The 20,866-nt window shown below is 41.6% G+C and overlaps 1 protein-coding gene across 4 annotated transcripts in view; it reads right to left on the bottom strand.

Annotated features, from left to right (window-relative positions):
- Window positions 1-20,866, bottom strand: part of GABRB1 (gamma-aminobutyric acid type A receptor subunit beta1) — a 121,496-nt gene that overhangs the window by 7,567 nt on the left and 93,063 nt on the right. Inside the window, exons 6-10 of one of the 4 annotated variants that reach the window (XR_010080956.1) lie at window positions 4,021-4,158; window positions 3,761-3,913; window positions 2,214-2,464; window positions 417-1,055; window positions 84-248 (exon numbers count right to left, since the gene is read on the bottom strand). Coding sequence is in view for 1 of the 4 variants with exons in the window: in XM_063401877.1 (XP_063257947.1) it covers window positions 2,214-2,464; window positions 3,761-3,913; window positions 4,021-4,158 (542 nt within the window). In the remaining 3 variants the exon portion in view is untranslated. Of the gene's footprint in view, window positions 1-83; window positions 1,056-2,213; window positions 2,465-3,760; window positions 3,914-4,020; window positions 4,159-20,866 lie in introns of all 4 variants that reach the window. The other 3 variants (XR_010080957.1, XR_010080955.1, XM_063401877.1) reach the window with 3 other exon arrangements.

The raw sequence follows: 20,866 nt of genomic DNA, 5'->3' as shown, positions 1-20,866 counted from the left end.
TAATAGTTACAGGTCCCTGTATGGATAAGTGGTGGGGGTCAAGAGTAAAAGGGAAGAAATGTCCTATAGCAATACATACTTACAACTGTACTTCTTTAATGCTCAAAGAAAAAGTTTCCCCTGCTCTGGTGCAGGCATCATAATACCAGTGAAAAATCTCATAAAATGACAGAGAGGAGCTGGGAGCTGTTTCACTGGACGTCACACAACCTTGCTGTGTCCCACTGCTCTGGTCGTGTGCACTCTTCCTGCCAAAGACAGAAATGCAACTGTTGGAAATCAGCATTTCTATGCTGAGTAAAATTAATGTTCCCAATGCCTCACATCAGTGTGTGGAACCCAACATTCAATGATATCCATTCACATGTGTGTGTTTATGTGTATGTGTGCATATATATGTATTTAAGATCACAAACCTGCACTGTACAGGCAGAAAGCAGTCTGTTCACTTAAAGCACTCTCAGTCTCAGAATGAGACTGCTGTCTGAAGTGTGAGCACTTAGAAATCCTGGTACAAATCATGTATGACTTCTTTTTTCTATCAGAAAAATGATGGTATATGCAATGTGGTTCTTTAAAAACTTTCCATCCAATTCTAAGTACCAATCTCAGTGTAATCTTTGCTGCAAAACATTTGGACAAAAGCTTTTAGTTATGAGTTATGGCATTTTGTGAGTTAAACAAAACTCCAAATATGCAGGAGAAGAACTTACCTGCACTCTTATCCTGTAATCAATTCAGTGCACTGGGGCACATGTAGCCAAGGCTGACCTCTGAAGAAGTCTTGATTTCCTCTTCATCACGAATCCTTGCTGTGCTGCTTTTCACCTGGCCTGAGTTATCTCAGGAGCTGCTGAGGTAGCTGGTCAGGGTTTGTGGGTTATGTTGGTTTTCTTCCTTCCTTATTTTCCATAGGAATTGATAGACAATGTGTGTGCACACAATCCATGCCAGGGATTATCTCCTCTGCTCTGTAGAAGACAGTACTTTGGGGGTTCTTGGAGACCACTGATTGCCTGAACTGAATTTGTGCCCTCACTGTAATAAAGCATCTCCTACACAATGGGACAGAAGGCAAATGTAAGTAAGAACTTTTACTGGGTTCATGAGTTCACTGAGACTCCTCAGTCTGACAGCTTTGTTAATCATGCATAGCTGTCATGGTGGGACACCAAACACACAGGTCTAGAATTAATGAGATATCACAGAGTTCCTGAAATGCACTTCCTGATGTGTATTGGATCCTGTAGCCATCTATCAGGATGAAGTCTTACTTCTCAGAGTTTCATGTGTTGGTCTCATTCTTCAAACTGAACAGAGGGCTCGAACACTGTTTTGTCCAAATGTTATCACCTCAGGCCACAACAGTAAAGAAGTTTATAGGACAGCCCGGGCATGATCTCATTAATACTTGGATGTAATGTATTGTAAGTAAAGCACAGGAAGGAAGAAAATTTTTGGCTCATTAGGATGTGTATTATCCTCTGAGTCAGACTGGGCCAAATAAACTTGAGGCTTCAATGGATTTACTTTTGAAAAACTGGGAAAAAGTGAAATAGGTTTATAATGTTTGGAAGTGCTCGGTGATGTATTGCAAAATTAAACTCATTCTCATTAAAAATTTGTCCATAGTATTACTTCCTGGCCTGGAAAGTTTTCTGGCTTGTGTTTTAAAAAGGGGATAGTTTTCGTATGCCTGAATTTAGCTGAGGGAAAAATCCTGATGTCTATGAAAGCTGTTATAACCTAGAAGCAGCATCCTTGTGTTCCTCAAAGCTCAGTGCTACAGGCTTCATTCAGGGCTCACTGAAGCAACAGAGCTTGTCTATACTTTTTATTTATGGTGAAGTTTCTGTATGCAAAGAGGAACTTTATTATACACATTTCTTCTATACCACCTTCTAAGGCAAAAAAATATACAGTTAAAATAATAAATATTTAACTTCCTTGTACCCCTTGTAATTCTTCTTCAAGAAATACAAAGAAGAATGTGTCCTGAATATTCATTTGCATTTTCTGTATTTTTTTTTACTGTTTTCAGTCGAAGATGGAACAGACTATTCGTTGCTGTAATCTCCTTAAAATACAATTTTTCTCTAGGCAATCTTAAATGCTTTTGCACATGTGTTCTACCTGTAGTTATCTCTATCATCATATAAATGAATATTTTCACTGTAAAAGTAATATTTGAAAAGATAGCTTGAACATTTTACCTGAATTCTATTTGTTTCCAGTCTGCTCTTCTCGCCTGTAGCATGTCCTGCCCTGCCTGCTGTCTTTTTTTGATGTTGAGGTCCTTTCCCAAAGAATATGTAGTTTACAAAGGCATATTCCAGCAAGGCCAGGAACACAAACACAAAGCATCCCATCAGGTAAATATCGATTGCCTTGACATAGGGAATCTTTGGCAAGGTCTCCCTGAGATGAGTGCTGATGGTGGTCATGGTCAGCACAGTCGTGATTCCTGCAAAAGGAAGAAATAGACATTGACTAATAAGACAAGGAAGGAGATTTAAGCACAAAAGACATAATGGCAGCATTGCACTTCTCATGCAGATAGGTTAATTTTGTGTTCAAGTTCTTAGCAGCCAAAGGAATGCGTTTTGTAGAACTGGAAAGGAACATATCCTTTCAAGTCTGCTGATAGCACCTTCCTTGGCTTTTCATGCAGTGGAGGGTGAATGAAATAACTCCCAAAAGCCCAAGATATGTTGGAACTACTTGCCTTAATTTTGTCAAGACTGTGCTAGGGAATGTGATGTCAGCTGACCCGGATAGCAGAGTTGATTGCTGTTCTTTCTATGTGAGAAAATGCTTCTTACTTCATTTACAGCAGTAGCTCTGCTTGACCCCATAGGTGACCTGCATTGCTATGGGGATCTGCAATAAGTATCTAGCTTTTGATTTAAAATGGAGGATTGAAAGGAGAAAGGGAAGCCTTTTGATAAAGTGATGGTCTTTGGTGAAGAGAAACTGATATATATGCTTGTACCAAAACAACTTTTCCTGTTAACTAGGTGCTTGCAAGTAAAGCATTTCCATCTCCAGTTATCCACCACTGAATGATTTTTTTCCTCATATGTGTTTTTTCTTTTAGCTGGCTGAAATTACTTTTTAGTCTGTTTTAATCACAGGTCATTAATGCGTGTAGATAATAGCTCTAGGCACGGGTGTAACAAGTTTAATTTGCAGAGAGATGGGACAAAATGGCTTTTTGGCAATAGAGTTGAAAAACATATATGCCTTAAAGCACAGATAGTGCAGAAGATCTTCATTCTTATGGAAAGTTGTAACTAGGAACATGGTATGGGAAAGAACCAACTCTATAGCTAAACCAGACTTATTTGGTGTAAGTTGGTGTATCTCCACTGATGTCAGTAGGATCTTGTGTATTCATTCCAGTCACAGACCTGGCTTGAGAGAACACTTTAACATCAGCAGGGATTGCCCATGCAGCACAGTGTAGATACCCTCAGATACCTGAATTAGACTTTTACGCCCTAGTTTGGAAGCAAGATACATGTGGCTGGATCCAAAGGCCATAACGGCCACTGGAAGTCAGTCAGAATCCCAACCTAAGTGCAGAGCAAGAGCTTCAGATGTTGGCAAGGTCCCCCTTGCCTGCCTTCCTGACAACCAAGGCCCTGTGCTCTCAGAGTAAGATCACAATTAATGATGCCACAACCAGCAGTATGGATTTGGTGCCACTATTTTCAAAGGCAGCAAGTGTCCATGTAGTTTAGTCATTTTGAGAAGTTACCTAGAGCAACTCTGGCTGCGGACGCATCGTAATTGATCCAAAAAGATACCCATGACAGAATTGTGATCAGTGTGGAAGGCATATAGGTTTGCAAAATGAAGTATCCAATGTTTCTTTTAAGCTGGAAGCTAAGTGATAATCGAGGATATGCTCCTGAAAGAGAGAAGTCATATAATGACTAATGCCTCACAAAAGGGAGGCACTGGTATTTATGCATTGGAAAAGGAGGGGATAACTTCTTTTAGCCTGTCAGTGCTTACCTGTTGTAAATTCCACTCTCTTTGATACCATCTTGTAATCCACAATAGAAAATTGTGGGAGCTCGATGTTATTAACTCCTGTTACTGCTGACTCTCCTCCATTCCAGTAAAATTCAATATCATCAGTAGTGTATCCATCTGAAACAGAGGCACAATTTGATTATTGACCTTTCTTTTTGTTTTATTACTTTGCTTAAATAGTTGCAGTTCAAGTGGAAGGAGCTGCTGTTAATCAGGAATTCAGCCTTCTGTTGTGTGACATTCCTGTTACACAGAAGCCTTTTTCTATGCCCCGAGGAAGCTTCTAGATGTAGAAAAGGAGAAGACAGAAAATAAGGACAGAATTCATGATTAAAGTTTGTTTCGTAACTAGCTCTAATACAACTACTTTTCAGTCAGGCTTGAGTTGTTCAGTTTGCCAACAGACAGATACATCGTCAGCAAAACTTTTAAACTTTCTTTGGAGGAGCTCTGACAGTAAAACCAGGTTCAGTTCCCAGATTTTAATTTGATTTCCTATGCAGGATGTGAGAAAATACAGAGTTGGAAGCCAGTGGAGACAAAGATGATTCTAGAAGAGTTAAGGTGCCTGTAATTTCCCCTGACAATGTCTGTCAGAGCTGTAGGTAACCCTTTGATATTCATGAAGCATTTTATATTTTAATTAGACCATGCCATCTTTGATCTTCTGTTATCACAGAACTATTTCTTTTTTACTCCAAAACTAGCACCTTTCTTCTGTTTCCTTTTAACAATGATGCTGATTATTTATAATTTAATAAAAAATTAATTTGCCATTCTATCACTGGAAATGTTAACATTATTGTTACCATTTTCAGAAATATTTTGATTGAACTCAGAAGTGACTGAGTTTCAAAAAAATCTCACAATTGACAACATTTTTGAACTAATATTTAAACTGGTTCCACTTTATTGCATTTTTCTACTTTCCCCGGATATCTACCAGAAGAGAGAACATCTCATCTATTTTTAAATTTTTCCTTCAGGTGTTAGATTTGATCAGGTTTAAATCATACAACACAGATCAAATAAAAACGTGTTTGAACTCAAAGCTTTAGAAAACTTGACAGTAGTTTTGCCAGTTGAACCAACTGTAGCATCAGAAGCCTCCACAGAGTTAGGAACCCATCCTTTTGTACGCACAGCTAATGCAATATCAAGCTAAGGAAATTGGTCTTGAGATGTCTTTTCCTGTGATGGTGCCTAGTAATAGCCTTGTCCCTGGAAGGCAGACCACACGCAGAACATATCCGTGGTTTCCCTGGTGACAGCCAGAGAGGCTCTTATGACTTGCTGCCAGGCTCCAGAGATTGCTTGGAAAGTCTGCAGCTATTGAACAGCTACCTTTTGATGCAAACACACAATGACAGGCTGAACAAGGTTAAATGTTCACATATTTTATTTCTGAACTGCTCAGTGCCATGGTGTTCAAACTATCTGAATTGCTCTGAAAACCACACTGTCCTATGTGATTGCTGCTGCAAGCTTAAAACTAGGTTTCTCATTATTTATGCTATTTTTTTTTTTTTTTCAAATGAACCATCCCAGGACGGTGACAGAGAGCTCTGCATGGATGGTTTTCACTCCTTTTCACTGCAAAAGGTCAAGGTAGCTGCTTGGTAGTGAGACTTCAGTAGCTGCTTTAAAGGCTTTGCACACAAACCCCAGGGCTGACATGAGCTACATGTAGGGTGTGGTACAGAATGACTGAAAGCGAATGAAGACTGATAAGGCTGTTTAAAAGACAAAGACTGAGATTGGCAGGGAAGTGCTAACTTCATTTTCTTGCAGATCTCTTTTATAAAAACCTTCTCTTGAAGGATTTATCTTCTCAGAAAAGGTGGTGCAAAACAGATGACATTGGAACTGTCATCTCATACTGAAAGGGTGTAGACTTCATACCACAGAGATATCTTCTCTACATGAGGTAATACCCATCCCATGTCTTTAGGGGACAGAATAAAAAACAAAAGGGGCATCACTACCTAGATGTTGAGCAGGTACTTCCTGCAAAGTCACAGGTGGAGGCTTAGATGTAAAAATCCTGAACTCTGCCTCAGGGTTTGGAAGAAAACCATGAAAATGATTCTTCTGTTCTGTGCCATCATCACCTGTTGCCCTTTTCACATCCTGCCCTCCAATTTTGCTCTGATTGTGCCACTTCCTTGGACAGTGCAGGCTGGGACCCAGAGCAGAGAGAGGAGCTACCTCCAATCCTCAGGAGCTCCTGACTTTACTTGCAGCCTCTTAAGGCAGCCACAGGCAGCTTTTCTGCAGTTTCTCTGACACTTTGAGAAAAGAGGTAATAGTTTGGCAACTTATTGTGGCTGAAATTTCCTTCCCTGAAAGTGAATTATTAGTGATTTAGATTAGTGATTAGTGTTTAAACCCACAATGGTGCCAAATAAATACCTGGGATATCAGAAGGCAGATTTCAAAAAGAAAGCAGGCAAAACCTACAAAAAGATTGCACCATGTTATTGATGCACTGTGTGGTCATGTTGGATCTTTGCAAAAGGAATTTATGTGAGTTTTGTAATGTAGACAAATGTCCTTTTCCCTAGTGTTGCTTTCTATGGCTTTGTCTACTAAACAAAAAGTAAAACTAGTAGGTTATAAAGTCAACTGACCAAAATCAAGAATTCTGCATGTAAGGTATCATCTGGTGATAAGCTGTCACTGCTGACAGGCCATGTTTTTAATCTCTACAAACTTAAAAGAGACTTCCAAATACAACAAAAAGTGGGTGAGCTACTACCTTTTCTAAATATACTGATTTTTTTTCTTTAATTAAAACTTCCCTAAAGCTGATGGAAATGATGAGAAAGGGATAGTGATGTTTTTCACTGAGGAGCATTTACATTTTTAGCTTCCTTTTTAGAAAAGTAGTTGAGCAAAAACATCTTCCTGTGGATTTAGGTACAGTAAACTTCAGTACATTCATAATTTCCTTGGCAGTCATGGTTATATCTCTGCTAGAGACAAACAAGGTGTAAATTCTCCCTCGGCAGTCCACTCCCCAATGCAACAGGATTGTTTCTGTGTGATGCCCTTTCCTTATGTGCTTTGCACATTGTTCTAGATGTGTGGGAGGCAGTGCTTTTCATGGCTGACCATGGCTCACGGGTGCAGGAGTTGGAGGCCCTCATGTTTCATAGGAGTCAGCATGGCTTTTTTCTAGCAAACTTAGGAGGAAGACAGTTGGCTGCAGGTTGAAGACAGGAATTGATCTCAGCTCTGAACAGTGAGCAGGTGACAGATTGCTCCTTCTCCTTTTTCAAGTGGCTTTAAGCGAGGAGCTGTAGTGATGTAAATTAAGAAACCTTCAAGTATGGAGCAGTACTGACTACTGGCTAGCAGGCAGCACCCTTATTTCGGGTAGCAAATGCCTCAAGAGTTTATAAAGGAAGAAAAGCTATTTCAGCAATAGGAAAAGTGAGTCCTGCCATTGCAGTGGCCAGGGTTAATGCTGGTTTGTTCACCGAACTTATCACTACTGCCCAGCTATTCCCTCGGCAGCTCTTTTCCCATGCAATCCTTTTCCCTCTGCGTACGCATCCATGTCACCAATTTAAATGCACACCTCTGCTTTTGTGCCAAGAGAGAGCAGCACTGGCAGCTGGACCGTGATGTGTGGACATGACATTCACAGCAGTCGGATATCGCGGGCCTGCAGTATTTCAGTGGTGTTGACAAGAGCTGCCACAGGGTGGGCGCGACGCGAACGGGAGAACGCCGGGGCTCCCCGGAGGGTGCGGGGAGCACGGGGCGGCTCCGGCAGCGCGCACCGGGACCGCGCGGGGGCGCCCGCGCTCCGCCGTGGGGGGATGAGGGGAATGAGGGGGATGAGGGGAATGAGGGAGGGATGAGGGGGATGTCCTAGTTTAGGACAAAATTCCACAACTCCCTCCCCCACCACCGGGTTCGGGAGGAATTTCCTCAGAGGAGAAAGTGGAAAAAACTTGTTTATTGAGAAACAATGAAAAAAAACACTCCCCAACACAAGGAAAACAGTCCGAGATGACAAGAAATGTTTTCACCAGTCCAAGAGAGGGTGAGCAGTCTCTGCTGGGGAGGATGCCAAAGCTTCTTTCAGGTGCAGACTCCAGGGGGTGTTCCCTTGATGTTCCTGAATCAGGGCCCGAAGCAGGTCCGATGTCTTCAGGGAAGGGAGGAAGGAAAGAAGGGGAAACACAAAAGCAGAAAAAGATGGCAAAAAAGCAAGCAAAAAGCAGAAAGCAAAGAGCAAAGCCAGCAAAGCAGCCTAAAGCTAGCAGCAAGCCAGAAGCAAGCAGCCGGGGGAGGGGCTCAGCCACAGACAAAACAAACTGAGAGCACGGGAACAGGGAAAAAAAAAACCAACCACGATTTGGGATACAAAGCATGAAAATGTCCTGTCACCCCAGGACAGGGGATGAGGGGAATGAGGGGGAATGAGGGGGATGAGGGGAATGAGGGGGATGAGGGGGATGAGGGGAGAATGAGGGAGGGATGAGGGGGATGAGGGGAATGAGGGGGGATGAGGGGGGATGAGGGGGAATGAGGGGGAATGAGGGAGATGAGGGGGGAATGAGGGGGAAATGAGGGGGAATGAGGGGGATGAGGGGGATGAGGGCGGGATGAGGGGGGAATGAAGGGGGGATGAGGGAGGATGAGGGGGCATGAGGGGGATGAGGGGAGATGTGGGGAGGATGAGGAGGGGATGCGCGGAGAGCCAAATTCGTTTGCTCCTAGCTTCTGGAGCAAGCATGGCCTCCTTGCTGGGCTGGCATCCCTAGCAGTCTAGCTCGCTTAATCCAGCAGTTTTCCCAAGAATTCTGCACCTGGTTTTGTTGACCGAAATAAAAAAAAATGAGGGGCCAGTAAAATTTTATTTATGTGTTGCATAATTAATAATGGTCCCTGAAAAATATTTGTTCTACTTAAGCCTTTTTTTTTTTTGCTTGCTAGATTCTTTTCCATCTTCAAAACCACTAAAAACCACATTTAATTGCCCAGCTCAAGATGTAAAACTACTGCTTCCTAGAAGATTGTCTAGAAGTGAAAATACAGCATTTAGCTTTTTTTTTTTTTTTTTCTCTCAGCAGCTGAGAGTTCAAGTGAGAATGCTTGGTCAGAAGTACCACAGATCTAAAAAGTGACTATATACACACATGGCAAAAAATAGGTTATGTATAAATCTCCCTGTTCACAGAAAAAAAACATTTTAGAAATGTTGCTGACATCGTGATATAGCCAAGTTTGACAGTGTATGGGGTGTCACCAGGCTGGTCTATTTAACACTGCAACACTTATCTTCTCAAATATCTCTAGGATAAATGAGGATCTGTGTTACATCCACAAATACAAGTCACGGTTCCACTATCACTACCAATTCAACAGAGATGTCCCAACAGAATCCCTTTTCCCTTCTGATTCTCTGGGCCAGGTGGCTCTGAAACACCCAGCAGCCAGGTCTCTTCCTTCAGATCTAAATAGGACTTTTCAAAAGTCTACATCAATTCTGTGTGCACAAATTATTTGGCCCTGGGTAAGGACATGAGGCTGTACGCCAACCCTCTTCCATTCCTCCGGGATTGTGCCTTTTTGTGACAACTTAGTCTCTGTTGCTACATGTATTATATTTTCCCTGTTATTATTCCTATGATTGTATTCAAACAGGAAGATAGTGCCTTTCTTCCACATGCCACCAAGGCAGTTGTTGGGGGTTAGATTTGGTTTTTTTTTTCTTTTTTTCCTCTCACAGAATTTTTTCCCATAAGTTTCCAAAAAGCCTTGATGACTACTTAGTCAGAACAAAAGAAGTACTTGAGGGATATAGCAGCACGAGGCTACACCTATTGTTTTTGAGTCCCTGGGAGTGTCCCTCAGAGGGGAGAGAAGATGAGCTTTGGGAAAGGCAAAAAGACAGATCTAGGGGAGGGGGAGGCACTCTTGCTCTCAGCGCCGAGGAGGACGGTCAGGCTGCCCTCTGCCTCTGCCTCGTCCTGAGAAATCTACAGTCATCTGCTCGTGTACCCAGGAATCCTGAGCTCGTTTTCTCCAGCCTCCCCCCACCGCCGCTGCTTCTTCAGAGCTTTGATGTTCCCCTGCTACTCTGTAGCCCTGCACTGCCCAGCCCTGCCGGGACACCCCTGCTGCTCCAGCTGCCAGCGCAGAGCTCCTCATCTCATCCACCAGCCCGGGACTTTTCCTTCCTTCCAGTTCGGCCTCTCGGAGCCCTGCAGGGGCGCCAAGATCAAACTGCTCTGGGCTTTTGTAAAAGAAAGCCCTCAAGGTTCTTAGTTCTGTTTATTATTGATGCTGTAGTTGTTGTTTGTTTGTCGTTTTGTCATATATACTAGTAAAGAACTGTTATTCCTACCCCCATAGCTCTGTCTGAAAGCTCCTTTAATTTTTTAATTGGAATAATTTGGAGGGAGGAGATTTGAATTCTCCATCTCTAGGGAGGTCCTGCCCCTTCCTAGCAGATATCTGTCTTTCAAACCAAGACAGCGGTCCATACAGAGGTAAATTTATTGTTCTATTTAAACTTAAACCCAACATGTGAATGGGGCACCACACATCTGAAGATGTGTTTTGGAAATCAGTGTAACTAGTTAATATTAAGATGATAGAATTGCCTGAAAAAATCTTCCTGCCATCTGTGTTCGAGTGTGTATTTGCATCTGTAGGGTATTTTTTTTTCACTGAGAAAGATTTTTTGTTTTCCCTGGGGATATGAGTTAACGTTAGCAACACCAGCCCAAATGAAAACTTGGTTAGACTGCTGGAGTACTAAACATTCTCAGTTACTTAAGAAGGTTTCTCAAATAAAAATAAATTTTCTGTATGGGCAATCTGTTCCATCCCAGTTGGAGACATAACTTCCTATCCATTAGAAGAGGAAAATAAACATTATTACAGCATAAAGTCACTCTTGCAAGATCCTAATCCAGTTCAAAGAGTGAATTATAACCTTGCCTAATTTGCAAGTATCTTTAATATTGGTTCAGCTTTACTTGTTATCATTTTTTGCCAGTGAGACTTGATACAAACCTGAAAGTCCTGTGGAAGAAAAATTGTTTGGTTTTTCTTAATATCTGTTTAATGGCTAACCCAGCAGGAATTCTCTGTATCACTGTGTCTCAACAGAGGGAAATGAAGAATTCTGGATAAGTAGTCTAACTTTTATTGAAAATGCTTTACCAGTTATTTTGGTTCCTTCTACTGGATTATGCCAGTTATGGCAAAGGAACTTAAAGGCTAAAATAAATATAATGCAATGAACAATCAAAATCACACATCGGTATGTTTTAGCTAGTATGGCTTTCATGTGCAAGAGTACCTCTTGTAAGGCATGCTGGTATTTTGTGTCCTATTCACTAGTAAGAATTTAATTTTCAAGCTATAAAAAACCCAGACAAAGGAATTATTAGGAAAGGAAAGCAAATGTAAAGTTCTTTGTTTGCATTTCCATATACATTCCAATTCATGTTGTGTTATTTCATGCAGTTTCCTTTCTTTGTCCAAAATAACAATCCTAAGTTGGCTAGAGGGAAGGACACACTTGATTCCAGTGAAGAGAGGACCTGTCTGAGTCACAATTCTTTAGCCTGGAGGTAAGGTGATAAAAAAAGTCTAAGATGCTAAGTTAGTATGGCGAGCTTGAAGAGCACATGATTATTTACAGATCATGAGACTTTCAGACCAAGAAAGCAACAAGTGGCTAGTTTGAAAGAAATAAAGGGAAATTCAGCATACAGATAAACTGCAGAAGTGACTCATTGACATGAGTGTTCTGAGTTTATGCTTGTTCAAAAGCTGCCATAGAATCACAGAATAAAAATCTGTCCAGGCTGTTAAATATACTATTTCTGACTGGATATAACAAAGTGCAGAACACTTACTGGAGGTGTTTACTGAGGAAATATCAGCCTTTGTGTCCCAAGCTCTGTTTTAGCTTCATTGATAGGTTCTGCTGGCCACTCTCAGAGACAAGATGATGGGTGAGGACATTTGATCTAAGACAGTACAACAGTTAGGGGTCTGAAATGTTCCAATGCAGCCTGATTCACCCATCTCATTTCTTTCACCTTTACAACACTTCCCTTTCATCACTGGAGTGATGGCTTTTAGCCTGATGTTAAGAGCCTGTGACTCTACACATCTCTGTAATTCCTGTACATCAAACTGTGATTAAAAAGTCTTGTTCATGCCCACACATTTTGTGTAGCAATAAGCAGCCTGCTCATAGTAGCTTAGAGGCTAAGATGTCATTAAATACTCTGAAGTTCCTTATATGCAAATGTTTAGTGACAGTGCCAGTGATTCGAATTTGGACTTGAATAATTTTGATGACCTATTGTCTGAAAATTTCCACCAATAATATATTGTTTTTTACATTTTTTTAAGAGATCAGGCAAGCAGTATCTGTTCATGACTGATGTCCCCTTGTGCAGCCCAGACACTTGAGTAATTGCACATGTAATACATATGAGGTGCACAACTGCTGTCAACAGGTCAGCCCTGATACACACATCATACATTGATTTCTACAGACTTTTAGCAAGTTTCTCATCTTGTAAGCTTCTTTGGGTGGCTCTGAAGCATGACGTTTTAAGATGGCACTTTAGTTGCTTTGGTAGTTTCATATACTGAGGAACATCTTGTTTAATCCCTTTCACATTTCTCACTCGTTTGCCTGGATCCTCTTCTCTTGTGGGGTTGAAACCACCAAAGTTCTGAAGTCACACTGTCATATTCTTGTCTAAAGACTAGTCAACAGTGATTAGGGCAGCAGCTACGCACGAGGAGGTTAACCCAAACAGCTGGAGCTGGAAAGAGAGGATTTGTTTCTTTCCAGTAGCAAATGTCCAAAATCCCAGCCATCACCTCTTCCTTTCATTCTGAGATGCCTTTTTCCTGAATCTGTTCTGATCTTTCTGCTTTTCCCTTTCTTATTCTTCTTTTGAATGCACACTCTACTGGTTACCAGCTGTATCTCAACTGACAGAAAGGTGAACCAAAGCTCCTGACCTCTGGAGAAGACTGGTTGCTTTTTTGCCCTCCTTTCTTTTTATTTCTAACCTTTATTCCCTTCTGGTTTGATGAGGAGGAAGAAAATATCCATTTTCAGGAGCAGCAAAATGCAGACTGCACACTGTTTCTACTCTAGTCCTGGCAGCACAGGCTGGGAGTGCTAGACTCACAATTAAAGACCTCAACATGTTGAGAGAGACCTGTGCTCTCCTGAAAGCCTTGTGCAATCCTTCACCTTGTTTTCTAATTCAAAGGACTTCCACACCTTCAGACAAACCTGACTAAGGTAACTTGCTTGCAGTGCTCTCAGGAGCACATTTTATGTCGAATCTGTAATTCCAATGCAAATCTCTTTTCAACCCCATCAGTTTCTTCCTTCCTCTTTTTTTTTCTCATTTGAGCTGCTCTATAATAGATGACTCTCCTAGTCTGAGCCATAATCCTAGAAGGTTTTTTCTGACTTGAGTTGCTTTACAAAGTTAAAAAGGGAACAACACTATTTATAAGCACATTATGTAAACATTAGCAACAGAGGTTCAGCTGCTTAGCATTCAATTAATTTAGTTCAGTCAATATTGCATGGTACACAGTTTTGTCTGCTCGTATTGTAAACACATCTTGCCCTTGAGCACTTCTTTCATTTGACTAATTAAGATCTGCCTCTAAGTGCTCTCATTTTGTTGCCAGGTAGACTCACCCAACTTTAGATACAGCTGTTGTACTTGGTGAAAAAGGCATTTGAAATCCAGGTCCATCTGGCTGGTGCTCCAGTGTGTCAGGCTAAAACCTGCTCTTCTTTCAGACAGTGGGGTCTCTGCTTTCCACCGGACTCAGACTGGAGATGAATCAGGACATTGTGTGTTTCTTACTTATGCCAGCATGTCTTACACAAGTACACATATTTCTGTGCAATGTCTTATTCCCACCTGAGACAGTGAAAACCCTTTTAACAATTTTAATTATTTAATGCAGGTGCATGAAGTTTTTCAGAGAGGTAAATGTGGAACCAAGTACAAGTCCACTGTACTTGGGCCTTTTTATAAATAGTGAGAAGGAAGTTTTCATGGTGGTCTGCCCTTTCTTTTCTGATTCTCCTCCTCCCTGGGGGAAGAGGGGAGTGAGCGAGTGGCTGTTCAGTGTTTAACTGCCAGCATGGTCTAACTCACTATTCTGACTATGTAAGTAGCTGAATTTTCAATTCATGAACAACTGTAGAAAGATTTAAAGTTACACTGAGCTGCATTAAAATTTCTATTCAAACAGAACTGAGAATAATTGAGAGGAATTTGGCAATGCACAGGTATTTTACACATACTCCACATTTTCTGTGTGCAGAATTTGTCAAAATAATTACACATTACTGAACTTATATACTGTGCTGAGAAAAATTTCTTGCCTGAAAAATACCATGTTCCCTTGGGCAAAACCAGGCTGAGTTCAGGGAGGAGTGCAGTCCTGCACCAAGGAGATGAATGCTTCATTGGACATCAGGGTGCCTGAGGTACTGCTATGATTGCCATTTTTCATTAAGCACCAAAGAACGAGTAGGGGGTTTCTGTGGCTAAAAGCACAGGCTAAAGCCAAGGAGCAGGCTTTTTGGGTGGCTAATGTACAATCTCTGCTTAGGATCTGCAGTTTTGTATGGAGGGAGGCAGACATGCAGCACACACTCATTAGTGGACTAATCAAAAGTGTAATGGAGGGGCAGGTGCTCCATGGAGGGAGAAGATCAAAAGATCTTTATAATCAAAAGATGCTGAATGATTTCCTGTCTTCCGAATCTTGTTGATACATATTCCTGGCCACAGTAAGTGTGTGAAGTGTTTGAATTACAGGTTCTGTTGCTTTGAACCTAAACATGAATACAAATAAGGCAGTCATGGTCTGTGTCGTTTGGACTAGAAATGATAAAAGTTTAAACAACAGGTTGGGGTTTTTTTCCCCTCAGGAAGAACTCTCCATAGGTAGTTTAGTGATCACAGAATCATAGAAGCAGACAAAGGTTTGATTTGGAAGGAGATTAAAGTTCCAACCCTCCTGTCATGGGCAGGACACCTTTCACTAGACCAGGTTGCTCAAAGCTCCATCCAACCTGGTCTTGAACACTTCCAGGGATGAGCCATCCACACCTTCTCTGGGCCACCTGTGACAGTGTCTCACCACCCTCAAAGTAAAGAATTTGTTCCTAATATCTAATCTAAACCTACTGTCTTTCAATTTGAAGCCATTACCCCTTCTCTTGTCATTACATGCCCTTGTAAACTGTAATGGACAGTTGTCCCTTTTAAAAATCAGGCTTGCACTCCAATGGTAATCATAACAGGTATTTGAAAGACCAAGGGAGACAAATGTGCACCTCTGCACAGATGTTTCCTTCATGGCTAAGGAGATCTGAGCTAGAAGTCTGGGAAACTTGCTGCTGCTGTTTCCGTGGAAGCCTGATAAATTGTGGGCTGCCAATCACCAGAAAATATAAATTAGAAGAAAAATTATATCTGTATGAATGATGTCTTCAAACAAAACTGAAATGCTTGACATTTTCTTCTTGAAGATTTCCACACACTGTGGTTTGCCCAAAACAACCTATGCCTCTTTTTACAGTCTACTCTGGCACTTAATGCTTGTTGCTATAAGTTTATGAGGAAGATGAATTAATAAATAAAGCTGTTAGAAGTGGTAGCAGAAAGCTAATGGAGGAAGCATTATCTGAAGGGCTCAATTCTGGTCTCTGTTCTGCAGAGAAGTTTCCTGAGGGCCAGAGGATTAGCACTGGAGTATACTGCTCACTTATTAAGGCTATTTTGTATTAATATTGTCCTAGGTCAGATAAGCCATCTTCCCATACTGAGATTTGAGGCATTGTGTTTTGTTACTTGTGTAACTGCAGTGTCAAGAAGCTATACATACAGATCAAGAAAGAGAAGGGATAGGCACTGAGTAGATAATTTCTCAAGATTTATAATATCTGTAAATACAGATGCATTGAGGGAAAGGCTCCATTTTTGCAAACTGAAGCAAATCTGTGTGTACCAGAATCTTCCAGTTTGTTCCGGGGTTTTTGCTTTTATACAGCAATTCACACCTTGGCAGATGACAACAAAATATATAAATTATACTTATGGCTGTAACATTCTAGGACAACTGTATTGTCTCAAAGCACAGCATACCAGCTCTTCCAAGACTGTTATATTGCCAGGTGCAGAAATTATTTTTCCTTCAGCTCTGACTGCAAAAATACAGCCTCATCTAAGAGCACAGCTGCTTCTGGAGGAGCCAGCTCCTCCTCTAAATGAACACTTAAATTTTTTTTTAAAGCAAGCTAAGCTTTCCCTTTTGCTGTTCCCCTGGCCTGAGGGATCTCAGAGGCTGCAGACAGCGACTTGATGAGACTGTGCTGGGAAATTACTCAGCTCCAGCTTTCCTGTCCTTTGTGGTCACTAGGGGACAGCCTGGGTCACATATTGGTACCTCAGAGATTACTGAGCTGACACTAAACAAGACGAGCAGTTGGTGAAAATAGCTCTGCATGCCTCTGTGTGTAATAGAAAAGTGCTTAAGACATACTAAGCTTTGCTTATTTCATGTGTTCATGTTCTGGAATTGTCAAATGTCAAATATTTTCTATTAAAATCTATGCATCCACATAAAGACAAGCTATCCATCTTCGAAAATAAAATGGGAAAGGCATATAGACTAAACTATCTGCATCTGAGTAACTTGTAAATTTGTATGCAGTGTAAAAATACATTGTGAAAGTAACATAACTGATTTATAGTCCTCTGGGGAAAGAAATCTTTCCAAAGTGTGGAAACAGAGCAGTCACTGTGGCTTAACACTAGTGTGCTGTGAAGAATGAATTATTTTAGCTCAGTGGCTGACTTAAAGGATAAGTGGTAAGGAAAGATATAAACTGAGCCAAAAATACATGCAGTCCTACTTGGCTAATATCTCAGTTTCAATATCAACTAGTTATTTGTGAATCTGCCTCTCAAAATATCTAAAAAACAACTTGCTCTGCTTCACAGCTCTGAGCTAGTCTTTATGTTCCTGTGATGTTTAAATCTGCTGCTGTGGATGCTTATGCTGTAACTTTAAGACCTCTCTTGTTTTGCTGCCAGCATGTTTTCTGCAGCTCAGAAGGGATGGCATGTCAGAAGTTAATGTGGATCCACAGATTGTTGTGTGTGTGCAGTGTCTCCACGGGCAATCTTTCTGAGAGCATATTTGCAATGATATAAGTTCAGTATGTGTATTCTGCATAGGGCATCTGGGGCAACCTAGGGCCTATTATCTAAATGCTTTAAGAAATTATAAAGTGAGTTTCAAATTCCAAAATATGTTGCCCAGAGAGTAGTCACTTTGCTATCCCAGTGGGCAGTATATGGGATAACTTTGGCAGCCTTTTGTGCTGATCTCCATTCCTGCTCTTGCTGCGGTGTTACGTATGGTACTGTCTTGCTTGTTTTATGAGTATGCTGTGATAAAATGTGCTTTTCTGTGTCCTGCTGTTGCCTATTCTTTTGTTAGGCTTTGTGGGAGCTTGGATATGGCATTTGGTTGAGGGGCTGAGTCTTTGTGAAATAAGGTGATTTGTGCACATCACAGCGCAGGCAGCAGTGGGAGTACAGCAGGCATGGATGGAGACCCACCTGCACACGGGTGAGCTGGGAAAGCTGTCAATAGGACGGCATGCTGAGAACATCCTATCACTTACAGCTGGCACAGTAAGTGAAGATGGGCAGGCAGGAACCCTTGTGACTTTTACAATCAGATAGTTTGCATTGCATTGCATCTCAGAAAGATGCACTGTTTGAATGACCTGAGTTTTGGAAACCCTCTCTCTCTCAGTCCACCAAGTCTGGAAGAAATTTAAAGCTGAGTATCTATTTTAGAACATTTAAAGGAATTGGCCAGAAGCAGAAGAGAGTTTTTGTTCCCAGTATTTTGCTGTAACAACCAGAGACAAGTCAAAGTAGAGAAAATGAGGGATTTTTTACCCAGGGTTCAGAGGGCCCATGGGAAGCAACACATTCCAGAGAAGAGGTTTTTGGCTGACAGGTCCAATGGGAGAGCAGGGCAGTCTTGCAGGAGGGTGAGTGACAGAAGCTCTTCATTTACAGATGTGACAAAACCCAAGTAACTGGTATTGGGGGCTGCCTTCTTTAGGAATATCAGAAATAAAAGCTCTTGGAAAAGGCATTGGATTCATCATCCTTCCAGACTTTTTTTAACTGGGAAGGGGCCTTGCAACTGGCTTTTAGAATACTCTGAGCAACAAGCTCCTTTGAGAAGGGACAAATTATGCTTTCTGTGGAACCAATTTGATATGCTTGGTGAGAAGCAGGATGAGACTAGATGCCCTTTTAGTGGTTTTGGATACTTTAGGGAAAATACACAAGTGGATCCAGCTCAAAGCTCTTGCTGCCTCAGGTACAGGAACAGCAATATTCATTAGTGAATTTTTATTGCCAGGCATGAATAAATTACTAGATATCTGGTGCCTGCAGACAGGCAAAGGAAAAGCTGCATGGGAAAGCTTGGATTTAAGAAAGGCTTTTCATCTCTAAAAAAAATTCCTGTTTGAAATGTAGGTTCTTACATCCTTGGTAGTTCAAATGAAGTCATACCCTGGATCAATGCAAGCTTGTCTCAAGCACAGAGATGTGATAAACCTGTTCAAATCTCATTCCGTCAGATGGCTCTGTGCCAACAAAGGTGATAATGAATATTTAGGTATGAACTCAGTTGGTTTTTTTTTCTGGCAAAAAAAAACCTAGATAGAGGTTCAAGTGGAGCATTTTATTGATCACTCTATGTTGGTTGCACTTTATTGAAGCACTACATATATTTAGTGTTAGATCTATTTCTATATGAAGAAGCTACAGCCATAAAAACAGTGGAATCAAAACAGAATTACCATTTTTTATACTGTAGCCAACTGAATAAATCTTCCTCTTTTCCCCAAGTATCTCTATGGAGGTTTCTGTGGGCTTGTTCAGTTCACCCATTCAAGTGGTTTCTAAGGGTGCTGCTGGCAAGGCTAGTGCACAGTTCAGTGTTGCAGTGTTGATCCCTGGATCGTGCTGCAGCATTAACTGTTGTCATAGAGACACAGATTTTTGAGTCTAAAGGGACAGTTTTGATAATCAGCTCAGACTTGTTGTAAAACATATAGTAGCTTGCCAATAAGTAAATAACTTTGCCAAACTGGAGCACAGCTGGGCCCTCCTTCTCCTGTAACAGTGAAACACATTTCACTGAAGTTTGTGAAATGCTGTAAGTAAAACCCCAAATGGGTATTTAATTTATTGTAAGAGTGATGCTGTCAGCACACATTTTCTTCTGATAAGTGAAAGCCAGGTGCAAGCTTAGTCCACAAGATTGTGCTGTTGCTGTGATAATGGCAACCTCAGAGGGACAGAGTATTAAAATAATAACGCTTACTCTCTAGGTAGGGCAGTGAGGTTAGTGCTTGTACTTGTAAAGAAGGATGATAGAGTGGAGCTTTGTGCAGTCAGAAGTCTCTGTCAGACAATCTCTGGGCGATACAGTTGTAGCATTTTGATGCTACTCTCCCTGCTTGTTTGCCTCCTCCTTCTGCTTGCTCCTTTATCAGCTGCATCTCTGCCAGTCTCATGCCAGTCCAGAGCCTGTTGTGGCTGCTGCCAGGAACAGCAGCTTGGACTTGTGCCAAGGCACTGGGTTCTGAGCAGCCATAGCAGTTGTAGCCCTTGCCAAAGGCTACCTGATACAGCAGAACTAACAGCTGGGGGATTTAACATCTGAAATTGCCAAGCTGACATCCATCAGAGCTCATGTGAGAGTGCCAAGCAGTCTGTGTAACCTCCAGCCAAGTATTAAGTCTCCTCTTTCCCAGTACAGGCTAATCTGTGAGAAATGGATTGTTACAGATCCCAGCTCCGCTGATGAAGCAGTTCCAGTTATAAAATCCTTTGATTCTGTACACAGAAGTTTCCAGTGGCCATCATGGTATTAGACACTGGAACAGGTGCAAAATGTCTGATATGGTCTCCCCATCTTCCACTGCAGAATTTGGAATAAGGTGAACTGGTTGGGTAAAGCTGTGAAAAATGTGTGTGAAGGAACATGTGCAGCCAAAATGCTCCCCTCCTAAATGTATACATTTCTCTTGTTGTCAGCCATACATACACAGCTCCTACAGTCCTGTAAGATAGCTTTAGGAAAGCTGGAAATGCAATTTTTTAATGAAAACAGTCTGCTGGCTCGATATAGGCATGCAATATCCATGCCTTTGCTGTGCTGCTGGAGAGGCTTGATAATAGCGCAGTGTTTGGTTCCTGGTGCTCTTTTTCCATTCCTGTGTCACACAGCTGTTTGGCTGCTATTTGCAATGCCTGAAATTACTCACTGTTAGGTATTATTCAGGAACAATTCTTATCACTTTAGATTTTCAGGGACTGTCTTTGGCTACTTACCACAGCATCTCTACGAGGTAAAATGACTCACTGCCTTTCTGCTCACAAGTAGTGCGATGTTCATCTATTCTTTGACAAATTAATCTGTGGGACTTCCTGGTTCCTCTGGAACATACTCCTTCTGCAGTGGCAGTCGGTCACCCTTAAAAACTCATGGGAACTCAAAAGAGAGCCAGGTTGTGTGTGCTTCAGCATTGGTGCTGTGTGGCAGTGCTGCACAACTGCACAGGGGATGCACTGGGGAGCATTCGGGTTTTGGAGGGGAAAATGTAACTCCAGCATGCTTGTTGTAAAAATGGGGAAGCACCCTGGGACTCTGAGAAGCCACATGCCTGCCAACCTTTAGG

This window comes from Prinia subflava, chromosome 7 (genome assembly GCF_021018805.1).
Source record: "Prinia subflava isolate CZ2003 ecotype Zambia chromosome 7, Cam_Psub_1.2, whole genome shotgun sequence".
Lineage (NCBI taxonomy): Eukaryota > Metazoa > Chordata > Aves > Passeriformes > Cisticolidae > Prinia > Prinia subflava.
This window is presented reverse-complemented; position numbering and strand designations above follow the sequence as displayed.